This window comes from Microtus oregoni, unplaced genomic scaffold (genome assembly GCF_018167655.1).
Source record: "Microtus oregoni isolate MIOR12 unplaced genomic scaffold, Mior012 000015F_ref0000493, whole genome shotgun sequence".
In the NCBI taxonomy this organism is placed as follows: Eukaryota; Metazoa; Chordata; class Mammalia; order Rodentia; family Cricetidae; genus Microtus; species Microtus oregoni.
This window is the reverse complement of record NW_024543074.1, coordinates 2,091,879-2,104,006: the sequence shown is the minus strand read 5'-3', so window position 1 is coordinate 2,104,006 and position 12,128 is coordinate 2,091,879. Positions and strand designations below refer to the sequence as shown.

Below are 12,128 nucleotides of genomic sequence, written 5' to 3'. Positions count from 1 at the left end.
ATGAGACGCTCATTAGTAACAGGGAGAAGTGTATGAAAAGGCAGAGAGTCACGGCACGCGCGTTTCTGTAAGCACGTCTGGGAATGCTGGCTGAGAGCATGCGAGTGGGCAGGGCCACAGTCCCAGGCTCCTCTCCCCAGGCTGGGTGTGCTTTTCCTTTGTCCTGGGCTCTAGGCCCTGCTGTGGAGCAGGTGATCATCCCTGCCCTGTACTGGCAAAGGAACAGATGGGTTCTACTTGACCAGGAGTCCACATGGCCCTGACGAGCCCTCGGCGGGAATAGGGGTGGGGGAGCACTGCCCTGGGCTCACAGAGCTGATGGACAAGCCTCAGCATTCCGCTTAGCCCATGCTCACAGCCAGCCAGCAGGCAGAGGCGCAAAGCATTCTGGAAAAGGGAGGCCCTACTTTCTTACGTGAATCAGGGAGATGGCGTCAAGCAGAGAAACAAAGGGAGAAGTCAACATCAAATGATGCTACGCCCTTGGCAATAAATCCACATGGAACTAAGACTGCTGAGGATGTAGCTTGACCCATGGCCTCCCTCTTTCCCTAAATGTCTTCTACAACTCTGACAGATGACTGCTGGGAACTTGGTCTTTAAGTCTGCAAGGAGACAGGTCAGGCCAAGAAAAGTCCTCTGCAGTGGCCACCATGTAAAGCTAGGAGCTCATGGTGTCAGGCAAGTCCCAAGAGCACTGTACAGCTCAATTCAATAACCCTTAGAACAGCCCTGTGCCATTCATGGGCCTGAACATCACAGAACCAAGTTCAAGGGGTTCAGAAGTTGGCACCCAAACAAATCAGACCTGCTCCTGTAGCCCGCCAGGTGGGTTCAGTGTCTCTGGCCTGGCTGGAAGGGGTAGCCCAGAAGGTAGTGGAGCCAAAGGCAATCTATGCCAGTACTGCCAGTCCTCCTCAGCCTAGAGCCTACACTTCACCAGGCAGAAAACAGGCCTAATCCCTAAGGGAGGACGGTGTCCAAACCCCTCTGCTCACCACACCGTGTTCCCATCTGTTAAAATGCCGGCCCTCTGACATAAACTGCTTTCCTTCCTGGGGAACTGGAGCCTCAGAAAATACCGTTTCCCTGCTGGTGGGAGGTCAGGTGCTCATGTCTGGCAGGAACAGGAGCCTCTAAGGCCAAATCCAGCCTGGCATAGTCACATGCTCCTCTGGGCGTCTTCCCACAGCCCAGGCCTTGTAAACAGTGGAGTCTGTAACAGCTGGTGACTAGGCAGGGACATAAGACTGGGCAGGGGTAGCATGCCTCAGTGAGCTGATGGCTGCTGCACAAGGCTAGCCAGACAACCCTTGGAGCAGAAGACCAGTTGGGCTGGGAGGTGGCAGACATGTGCTCAGATTTCCAGACAGGCCCCAGGACTTGGGCCTCTAGGGTAACTGCAGGCAGAACGCTGTCCACTCACATTTCTCTAGGTCCTTCCATTCTTAGGACAGTTTTCTGACACCAGAATCTGCCCTCTCTCAATTCCTAGGCTTCTTACTTCAGCTTGATTCCTCCAAAAGGAGGTGACCAGGCAAAGATTGGGGGAAGTGGCGGGTTGACAGTAATCGATAGGAGCGTCTCCGAGCAGTTCATGCGGCCTTATCTCTCTCTCCTCTGGATAGCGTGTGTCCGCCGGAGTCCGCGGGGTCGGTGATTAATAGGGGCCATCACTCACTGTCCTGGACGGCTGAAAGGCAGCAGGGAGGGGCAGCCCTCCCCAGAACTGAGATAACAAGCAGCAGGAATAATGAGCGGTGTCACTCCACTTTTCATTTTGATGGAAAGTCATTACGGGAGTCAACGCCAGCGACAAAGAGCCATGAATCAACTGCTCTGCTATGAAATTAAAATCGAATTGCTGGCCACCCCCAGCCCCTATCCTTCCTGGGAAACAGGGATGGGTAGGTGGCTTGGAAGAAGGGTGCTGTCCTGGGGTGGGCTCTACCCAATCCCAGAGCAGGCAGTTATGGGCAGGAAGTGGACAGGCAGCTAGGGAAGGTGACAACTCCTGTCTCCACCTTGTTTATCAGACCCTGCCTCCCCAAACCACATCTCCCCTCTGCCTAGAAGGGAAGCTGTGATTAAGAGGAAAATACAACTTTGCTGGTTCCAATAGGGCTGACTGTCTGCTCTCCCTGGGCTGCCGGCTGGGGTGGGGCAGCATGAGACTGACTAGCAGATGGGGCAAGGTTGCACTGGCCTCCCCAAAGCCCCTTGCTGAACCATTTGTAAATACTTATGGATTCTGCTACCACAGAAGCAAAGAAAAGTCTCTAATCTGGGGCTCTACAGTCGCTGAAGACCTTCTGGATCAAGAATCCAGGAAAACCTGTGCCCAGCTTCAACTACGAGCAGGCCCAGGGAGAGGTGTAAGTGACCGCCAGCAGTCAAGTTTCTTCCTTTTTATTAAGCCTTACTTGAGAACTAAAAGGAGTTGTGGCTGACAGGCTACAGAGTCACAGGTCACAGAACCACTCAAGACAACTTCTGGCAGAGAGCTTAGTGAACGCCAGTGTCACCTGAATGCTGACACTTTCTGCTTATGGCTGTCCCCGGGTCTGCCTGACTTCTTGCTGACGAGGCCCAGTAACACCAGCCTGGGCTGTCCCACCTCCACCTGGAGGCTGGGAAGCAGAAGATACGGAGGGAGCGCATCACAGAGAGGTGCCCATCAGGTTCACAGGACGGCCACCGTACCTCTTGGAGATGTCAGCTTCAATCTGAGAGACAGAGAGCAGAGTGGGCAGGGAGAAGACAGGCAGGCGCAGGGCCTCAGGTTGTGAAAGCTGGGGTGTCCTCCCCCGGGGCAGGGCAGGCTTCTGGCCTGTCTCTCACCAGCTTCTGCAGCTCTCTGCTCTTCTCCAGGAGCAGGTCCAGCTTGGGTTCCAGAGCGGCCTGCTCCTGAAGCGCCTCCTGCTGCTTCTCTACCATCAGCTCTTTCTTCAAAGCCAACAACTGTGACTGCTTCAGCTTCTGCTGAAGGAACTCCGTCACTCGGTCCACATACCTGCGCAGGGCACCCTGTGAGGCTGCCTGGCCGGGTGAGGCTTGGGAAACCAATCCCTGAGCTGGCCTCTTCTCCCCTCACATCCTTCTATCCTTTTTCTGGTAAGGAATACAAACCAGCCCAGAATCCCACCTACCTGGGAAGCAGATTCTGTCTGTAGACATTAATCGACCCTATCCTGTCCCAAAGAGACGCCCTATTCCCAGAAGAAAACCAAGTACGCAGGAAGGGAGAGACAAGGAAGAGGACAAGGGCAGAGCTCCGTTCAACATGGAGAAACACAGAAACAGGAAAGCCAACCTTGGCGAGGCCAGAATCATAAACAAATGCTGCATTCGGAGACTAGTGAGCCGGCCAATCAGATCCTGCAGTGTGGAGACCAGGCTGAGCATCTTCTCTTTGGTCTGGCCCTGAAGGATGGCAGGAGCCAGCTGAAACTGGCTCACCGACAGGATGTCGGCCTCCTCACTCATCTCCACTGCTCTCTGGGACAAGAAGATCTCGAGCTGAGGAGGGAAAAGGAATTGGTTCGAAGCAAGAGAAGGATTCAGAAGCTGAGCCCTCCAACAGGAAGAGCCAGACTCTGGAGGAGACAGGCTGTCTCCTCTGCACACCAGCATTGCTGGGAACCCACATCTATAGCAGCCCTTACTGTTGCTCCAGCCCCACAGCAACCTGTGTCTGCTTAGCCCTAGCTCTCCATCCTTCTTCCCAGCCTTAGGTCACACAACTGGAACTCCCAGGGCAGGTATCAATTTTCTCTGCATGAGAGGAGTAAGAGTGGAGTGGGAATCATGCTTGAGAAACTCTGGATCAGGAAAAGTCTAGAAAGAATAAGAGCAGCAGCCATATCTCTAACATGTAGTCTTTATGAGTAAGTTAATCTCGGGCTGGGTAGACAGCCTGACACCAAGCCTGATAACCCGGGCTTGTCCTAGGGTGAAAGGTGAGATTGCCACAAGGATGAAATCCAGTTGTCCACAGACCTCTACCTGTGCTGTGCCTGTGTGCACACAAGTACATAAATACAAATTTCAAAGAGAAAAACCTATCTCACTGTGTTATGAAAACTGGGCATCTTTTGTCCCCTTGTCCCCTTGTGGTTAAAAGGAGAAGAAGGGAAAAAAACAGACAGGCACAGAATTTCCAGGAGGCCTGCCATGTAGCTAAGGATGACCCTGGAGTTCCAACCCTCCTGTCTCGACCTCCTAAGTGCTGAACTGTAGCTGGACTGCAAGAGTAACTACTACACACGGTGTGTGTGATGCTGAGAACTGAGCCCGGAGCTTCCTAAACGCTAGGCAGACACTGCCAACTGAGCTACATTCCAGCACCCTTGCTTCCCGATGATCTGTGGCACCCAGGACCATCTGATGTAGGGCACTCATCTCACTCCTTATCTGCTCTTCCTGCTGGACTGTAAGCACCAGAGAGGCAAGACCTCTCAATGTCACTGCTCCACTGCTATTGCCTAAGATGTGCAGGTACTTTGGAGATGAATCGTAAATACAAGGGTGGTGGTGGTGATGGTGGGATCCTAACTTGTAAGGCTCTGCTCTAGGGTGCTGAAATTAGTCACTGCCCTTCACATAGCAGGAAGGGATTAGAAGCGATGTCATCTGTGTCAGAACCTGGTCACCCCCGCCGCCTTCCCTAAGACAGTACCTCCATCAGCTCATCAATGAACTGGTTCCGGGTCTCAGGGTATTCAAGAAGAGTCAGAGCGTCTGAGCCCCTAGCAACGCCCTCTGGAGCTGTGAGAGAGAGGCAGAGACGTGAGGATGGATCTGAGGACTAGCGAAGGAAGACTATGTCACTATGGACACAGACTCACTTCACTAAAGCCCCCTCTCGGCCTCATCCAAGGGGGAAAGCTATCCTTTTCCATGGGTCTCTGCAAATCCCACGCAGACCTAGAGCTGGCAAAAGGAGGTAAAGTGTCGTCCTGCACTGCCCTCTAGTGACACAAGTGGCTGCTACAGCATCTCTGCAGACTTGGGAGAGGTGGGGGGTCATGTCAGACCTGGAGCCCAACAACTCCTAAATAGTTTACCAAAATGACGAGCCTACATTTAGTATCTAAAATAGATCAGAGTTGGTGGGAGGGACATGGGGGCGCACGTCTTTAATCTTAGCACTGGGAAGGCAGAAGCAGGCAGATCTCTTTGAGTTTGAGGCCAGCTTGGTCTACAGAGAGTTGCAGATAAGCCAGTGCTACACAGTGATATCTGTCTCAAAAAACCAAACACAAGACAGAACAAATCCGAACCAGAGAAAGGAGCTTAGTTTCTAGACTTTCCTTACCACCCCTCTGTACCCTCTTCCATTCACATCTTCATCAAGAATGATTTTATTTTTAGGGACAGGATCTCACATAGCTCAGGCTGTCCAAAACTCAGTGCTCAAGGATGACCCTGAACTCCTGCTTCTGCACTCTTCAGGACAGCAGGGCCAGGGCACTCACCCTCCGTCCCTGTCTCCAGCACGGTGATCTCTGAAGCAGTGGTGTCATCGCCCCAGTCTATCCCGTCACCCCCAGCATCCTGGATGGACAGCAAACACTCAGCAATGTTGGAACCGGTTCCCTAGCCCAGGGAGCCACAACAAAGCCCCTGGGAAGTGCAGTGACTGGACCCTCAGTGGAGCAAGGGCCACTGTGCTGTGCAGGGGCAAGTGTGGTGATTTGGGCTTTGATGATGCCGCCCTCCTTCCTGTGTGGTGAGGTTATTGTCTGTTTGCAGTTGTACACCCCAAACCCCAGGAAAAAAGAGTTCTAAACTGACACCCCACTTTTGTAACTCTGCCCCGCTCAGGAAGCACCTGGCCTTAGACCTGTGAACCATCACATACACAGATCTTTTCCATGGCCAACGCAGGAGCACTCAGAGACAGACCTTACCTTTGACTCCGATTCCAGGGAGATGCCCCAGTCAATTCCAGGGGTCTCAGCAGAGATGCCAGAGTCAGAAACAGCCTCCACTCCAAAGTCACCCCAGTCGATCTAAAAAGCAAAAATGATGTCAGTGCAAACAGGAGGTGAAGGAAGGGAGAGCAGTTTCCCTTTCCATGGGACTCGGAGCCACGTGGAAAGTCACACAGCCGACCGCAAAGCCTCCAAGCTCCCACAAGAAAGGGCTGTTTCGAGCCGGGCGGTGGTGACGCACGCCTTTAATCCCAGCACTCGGGAGGCAGAGGCAGGCAGATCTCTGTGAGTTTGAGGACAGCCTGGTCTATAAGAGCTAGTTCCAGGACAGGCTCTAAAACTATGGATGAAACCTGTCTCGAAAACAAAAACAAAACAAAAAAGAAAGGGCTGTTTCACTGAAGGACTCCCCAGGTCAACTTGAGCCAGTGCACTGAGGCTTTTAGAACTTGTCTGTTTTCTGATCTCAAGAAAGCCAGGAAAATAAAGGGCCTTTTGGGTCTTCCTACCTAAGTCACACCACATGGCTTCCCTCATGGTTCACTGTGGAAATTCTGGTCAGGGCTGTGTGTGGATGAGGAGTCCCCACTCAGCGCCTCCCAGGGCCTGTCTTACCTCATCTTCTTGCACCTGCTCTGGAGGTTCCTCCAGTTGTGGCCGCTCCACCACAGAGGGCTCTGTCCCCGTCCTCCATTCATACACTGTTGAGTTCCCGTGCTTCTTCACGTAGCGCAGCATGGGCAACACCTGCTCTGTGGGGCTTCAACAGAACATGTTAACTGAGCCCTCCTCCCACGAGCACTTGGGAAGTGGGCACAGGCTCCATCCTGCACCACATGGTCCAAGGGGCACATTCTGCACCGCTCCAAGGGTGTGGGACACAGCTGACATGTTATGTGGGAACAATTCGAATGGAAAAGAGAAGAGGGACCAGGGAAAGCAACCCCAGCTCAGGCACTGGAAGTCCTCCTTACCTGTCACACACAAACTCCACACAGGCCTGGTACAGGTCGATGGCCTCCCCCAGGGCCTGAGCTCCTGCTCCTATCTCAGCCAGCTGACTCGGCAGGTCCTTCACCAGGGCCAGGAGCTCTCTCCGGACATTGTCGCCCTAGCATTGAGAGAGGGAAAGGGTTAGGTCACACAAAGAGGGAAGTGGGAATCAGCAGGTCAAAGAAAACATTAAAAGACTGCAGGAAGGTGAGCCAGTGACCCGGGTCGGGCAGAGTCCAGCTGCCCAGGAGCTGCCGGGCCCAGAGACTCTCCCACGGTGATGGCGCACCCACTCACCGTGATGCCGTACTGCTTGCACGAGTGGTAGAACTGCTCACGCATCTCAGCAGCCCCGGCCTGGCCCTCTTCCTCCTTGCGGCTGTATTCCTGCTGCAGCTGCTGGCACTTGGCAATCTGCTTCTTCAGCGAGGGGATCTCATAATTGACATTCCGAACCAGGAGGCTAGAAAGTTCCACTGAGGAGGACCCAGGAAGTTTACTATAGGACACCCTTGCCCTGAGGTACAGACATCACAGCGTGGTGGAGAAGAGGGGGCTGGCTTCTCTACCTCTCCATGCCTAGCTCTGGGACCTGAGACAAGTTACATACCCTCTCCTCTTCCATCCTCAGCTCCCAAACAGGGACTGCAGTGTTTACCATGCAGATCCATATAAAACACCAACCAGAACCCTTTGCACTTGGGTGCTTGGTATAAATCACTTATCACCATTATTTACTACTCAGAGTCACAGTCCAAACTACTACCAGCCATTAGCTGTTCTCTCAGGCTCCCAACATGGCCTCCAGGGCGACCCGCAGCTCTTCTGCCTACTGTGGAAGGAGTGCAGAGAGAGTGGGGCAGTACACGCTACCTCCCCAAGGAAGACAGACAGGCTGGACACCTGCTCGGCTGATCATACCCTGATCATACCCCGACACTTGAGGAGCTGCTCCTCACACCTACAACAGGCAGCACCTGTACTGCGCTCCATTTCCTTCTAGGTGCCCCGTAAGCTCGGTATTTCAGGATCCCAGGAGTGGGCTTCCCTGCGGATGCTAGGGCCACTTTACCTAAGTAGGTGTTGTCCTTTTCATACAGGCCTATGATCTCCTGCCAATCCTGAGAACAGCAGAGAAGGGATGAGTCAGAGGAGCACTCAGCAGCTCCTCACAGCCAATCCCTGCGGAGGAGGCTGCCCCAGGCTTTGTACCAAGCACAAACTCCTCACCTTCCTCCAGCTTTAATGCTGGCTGGACCACCCACGTGATTCTGGGACTGTGAACCTAACAGTGATTCCCAAGAGTCATGTAAGCCCAGGGGACAGGACCACCCACGAGATTCTGGGACTATGATTCCTAACGGTGATTCTGAAAGGCTAAAGGTGAGGACATGTAAGCCCAAGGCACAGGTCTACTTTTGTATACATTTTTGTTTGGTTTTTGTTTTTTTGAGACAGGGTTTTCCTGTGTAACAGTCCTAGCTGTCCTGGAACTAGCTCTTGTAGACCAGGCTGGCCTCGAACTCACAGGGATTCGCCTGCCTCTGCCTCCTGAGTGCTGGGATTAAAGGTGTGCACCACCACCACCTGGCCTACTTTGGTATAAATTATAGGGACAAAGATAGATCAGGAAATATACTATGCAGGCATTTTGACTTGCCTAGGCATTTCGTGAGCCTAGAGGGGCTATAGACTGATGTCCGGAACCGTGCGTTACCAGTCCTCAACCACGCTTACCTTCATCCGCTGTGAAGAGTACCGGCCAAAGATATTTTTGGTGGAGGCCTCAGTACCTTTAAGAAGGTCCACTATTCGTAGGCAATGGAAGTAATGAATGTCTAGAAAGCAAGAATGGGGACTTTCAGACTTCTACCATCCTTCCTCTCTTCCTCTGGCTACTGCACGTGGCTGACCCACTTATTTTAGCATGGAAGAAACCAGCATCTACAAGCCAGGAAACAACCTCTCTCTCTGGGGTCAGCCCTGGTAGCTCAACAAGGGAATGGCTGGGTAGACACACAGGACTCCTGAAAGGAAGGGGCTCCAGGAACATGGCTGCAGATCACTCACAGGATCCAGAGAGCAGCTGGGCAATCTCTTGGCTCTCTGGCATGTCCTGGATGGCTGTGTTGATCTTCTCCCGGATGGTCAGCACCAGACTTTGCCATTTCAGGTTGCAGTGTCGTCTGTCCACTAGCCAATCTGCGTGAGAATCAGCCAGTCGCCACAGCCTGCCCCACCCCCGACCCCCACCGGGAATCCAGTAGTTCAAGCGTCCCACGCTCGATATTGAACAGCAGCTGTTGCCGCATTGGCTAAGGTACCAACCACAGAGAAATGGGAAGATGAAAAGGCAGACGGACTCAGAGAGGTGCTTGGGCTAAACAAGCTCCGGCGCCCTGACTTTATCCCCAGTGTGGGTTTTACAGAGCAATGCCTCAACACCGGGATAAAGAAAACCTTTAAATTGGTCCTGACATGAAAGTGCCACTTTTGACCATTCTAAATTCTCCATAATATTTTGCTTCTGTGGGTAATTATATCTTTCTTGTTGACAGAGGGTGTTGCTCAACTTCCACTTCCTCGGGGCTGGGATTAACCGCAACAATGGCAAACACAAGGTGGCTATGCCAACTACCGGATGAACGAAAACTGCAAAGCCCCTCACACCTACAGAGCCCCAAGGACTGGAGGATGCGAGTTGATGAGCTTGTTTTCATAGAGCCCCAGCTATCCTGGAACTCACTATGTAGATCACACTGCCCTTGAACTCATGGAAAGCCTGCCTCTGCCTCTCCAGTGCTGTGATTAAGGCTGCTGGTCTCTTCTTAATACTGAAGTGCCACTCTGCCACATGACTGCCAATGTAACTGACCCGGTTTTGAAGTCTAAAAGCCATGCTCATTTCTTAAGAAGAGAACTAAGGTGTTACAGTTAGATGGTCCTGGGATCTAATTATCAAGTTTATTTAAAATATAGCTTTTTAAAGACTGTGTATTTGTTATATACACAATGGTCTGTCTGCATGTATGCTGCAGACTAGGAGAGGGCGCCAGACCTCATTACAGAAGGCTATGACCCACCATGTGGTTGCTGGGAACTGAACTCAGGACCTCTGGAAAAGCACTCAATCTGAGCCATCTCTCCAGCCTTTAAAATATTTTATTGCCGGACAGTGGTGGCGCACACCTTTAATCCCAGCACTCGGGAGGCAGAGGCAGGTGGATCTCTGTGAGTTCGAGGCCAGCCTGGGGTACAGAGCAAGTTCCAGGACAGCCAGGGCTATACAAAGAAACCCTGTCTTAAAAATAAAAAGAAAATAAGACAAGTATAAATGGCACCTTGTATGGGGCAAGTGCTCAGGGAACGGTGTGCTGCCGGTTCTTCCATGACTGGAGGACAAGCTCTCACACCAGGGTGGGCACAAGGGTGTTCACACACCATGAATACACAGTGGCTCCTGTCTGTAACCCCAGCACTTAGGACGCTAAGCAGAAGCCTCACTGTTGCCCATCAAAGGACTGAGTGCCCCCCTCATAGTGGTAAATTTACAAAGGTGGCCTTGTTGACAAATCTGTCAACTGGTCAAGTGTCTCAAGCTTCACAGTGTCACCCTCTTGGGGACATGATTAACATTGGGCTGAGGAATCCGAGGCACATTTAAAGTGTTGGGAGCTGTGCACATGTCCAGAGTGACAGAACGAGGAACAAAACAAGACACAGAGATGGCCTGGCCACGAAAAGGTCTTCTTGTCTTTAGGGTCTCTCCGTGTAATCCGGCCGAGCTAGAGTTTGCTATGTAGACAGGCTGGTCTTGCCTCCTGAGTGGTGACACTAATGGCTTTTTTGTCTTTTAGGTGGGGCACTGCTATTACTGCTAAGTGTTCCTGACTAGCCTGGTATCTGCTGCCAGCAATCCTCCTGCCTCAGCCTTCTCAAGTGTCATGGTTACCAGCATGAGCCACCATGCCTGGCATAAAGGGTCTGTATCCGAATCTTAGGTCCCTCTTCTCCATAAATTCAAAGGGGCATTGAAACGTTTCAAATAAGTTGGGAGGGGTTTCCCCATCCCCAAATAATGCAAAAAGCCAGGAAGCCAGAAACAAAGAGCCTGCAGTCCAAATGGACAGACCATCTGGTAACTGGCCATCTTTAACACCAGCCACTTGTCCTGTGTGCCAGAAAAGGACTTGATACTACGTTATCAATGTTAAAAGTAGGAAACAAGGAGCCAGGACAGACTTGCAAATGCAAAGGAAGCAAATGGTTCCCTCAAACAGGCCGGGCCAGAGTAAGGCACCTCGAGCCGGGCTTTCCCAGCTCCTGGCTGCTGGTGACAGTGGGCAATTATCAGGCCTCCCCCGACAGGCGACCGCGCGGGGGCGCCTCTCCTACCGAGCAGCTTGCTGGTCTGGATGTCGATGGGCACGTGCTGATGGTCCTGGTGGGAAATGCGACAGGGAGGGGGGCGTGAACGCGGGAAGGCGGTGTGCCTCGCGCGCGCTCGTCTCGCGAGCCCAACCGCCACCCTGCAGGGCCAGAGCGCCCGGATGAGGGCAGGAAGGATAGAGGAGACAGGACAAGGGTCGCAAAGCAGACCCCAGGTTTTCCAGCACAAGTCCCCACACCTGCATCCTTTCTCCACTTCCGCTTCCGGCCAAGACCCGGCCTAGCACCAATCGTGAGCCGGGGTGCGTGAGCCTCAGTTGAGAAACAAACAGGCCTCCTTAAGCCACGTCGTCGTCTTCCGCCGAGCCAATCCGAGCCCACGCCCCGCCCCCTCTGAAAGCCCCGCCCACCAGGAGGTGCTGAATGGCTGAGTACCGGATGGGCGGGAGAATAGCGGACAGCCAATGGGAGACGAGAGGCGGGCTCGGGCCCCGTGAGCGGCTGGAAGGGCTGTAGCGCTTGCGCAATGGCGGTAGGGGGCGCCCAAGAGCCGGCGTAGGCGGCTTTCTTCCCGGCGGGGCGCAGAGCCCCCTGCTGGAGAACGAACACGTTCGCGGACAGGGTCCTAGCGCCGTCCAGATGGCATTTTCGAAAGTAGTTGAAATTATTTTCTTCCCGTTTTTCCTCCCTTTACCGCCTGTAGAAGATCGTTGCGCTTGTCACACTTTGTCCTCCCCGTTCGTTTATCTGATAGACATGTGTTTTAAGCACCCGATTCTTGTTGGCAGATTAGGGTAGGGAGAGGAAGCA

At 53.0% G+C, this 12,128-nt stretch overlaps 1 protein-coding gene across 1 annotated transcript; it reads right to left on the bottom strand.

Moving 5' to 3' along the window:
- Positions 1–2,393: 2,393 nt before the first annotated feature.
- Positions 2,394–11,667, bottom strand: Cdk5rap3 (CDK5 regulatory subunit associated protein 3). The gene is made up of 14 exons (XM_041665315.1): positions 11,558–11,667; positions 11,325–11,370; positions 9,000–9,131; positions 8,667–8,767; positions 8,002–8,050; positions 7,227–7,405; positions 6,911–7,047; positions 6,552–6,696; positions 5,913–6,014; positions 5,478–5,556; positions 4,679–4,767; positions 3,314–3,519; positions 2,842–3,013; positions 2,394–2,726 (listed from the first exon to the last, which is right to left on the bottom strand). The coding sequence occupies exons 1-14, from the start codon at positions 11,561–11,563 to the stop codon at positions 2,661–2,663; spliced, it is 1,509 nt and encodes a 502-aa protein (XP_041521249.1). The 5' UTR covers positions 11,564–11,667; the 3' UTR covers positions 2,394–2,660.
- Positions 11,668–12,128: the final 461 nt, after the last annotated feature.

Bases quoted from the DNA above. Each gene is read 5' to 3' on its own strand.
- Cdk5rap3 (XM_041665315.1), bottom strand. The intron at 6,697-6,910 runs GTAAGGAGGACT...GTTCTGTTGAAG, and splicing joins GTGGAGTTTGTGTGTGACAG to CCCCACAGAGCAGGTGTTGC. The intron at 2,727-2,841 runs GTGAGAGACAGG...TCTGTCTCTCAG, and splicing joins GCAGAGAGCTGCAGAAGCTG to ATTGAAGCTGACATCTCCAA.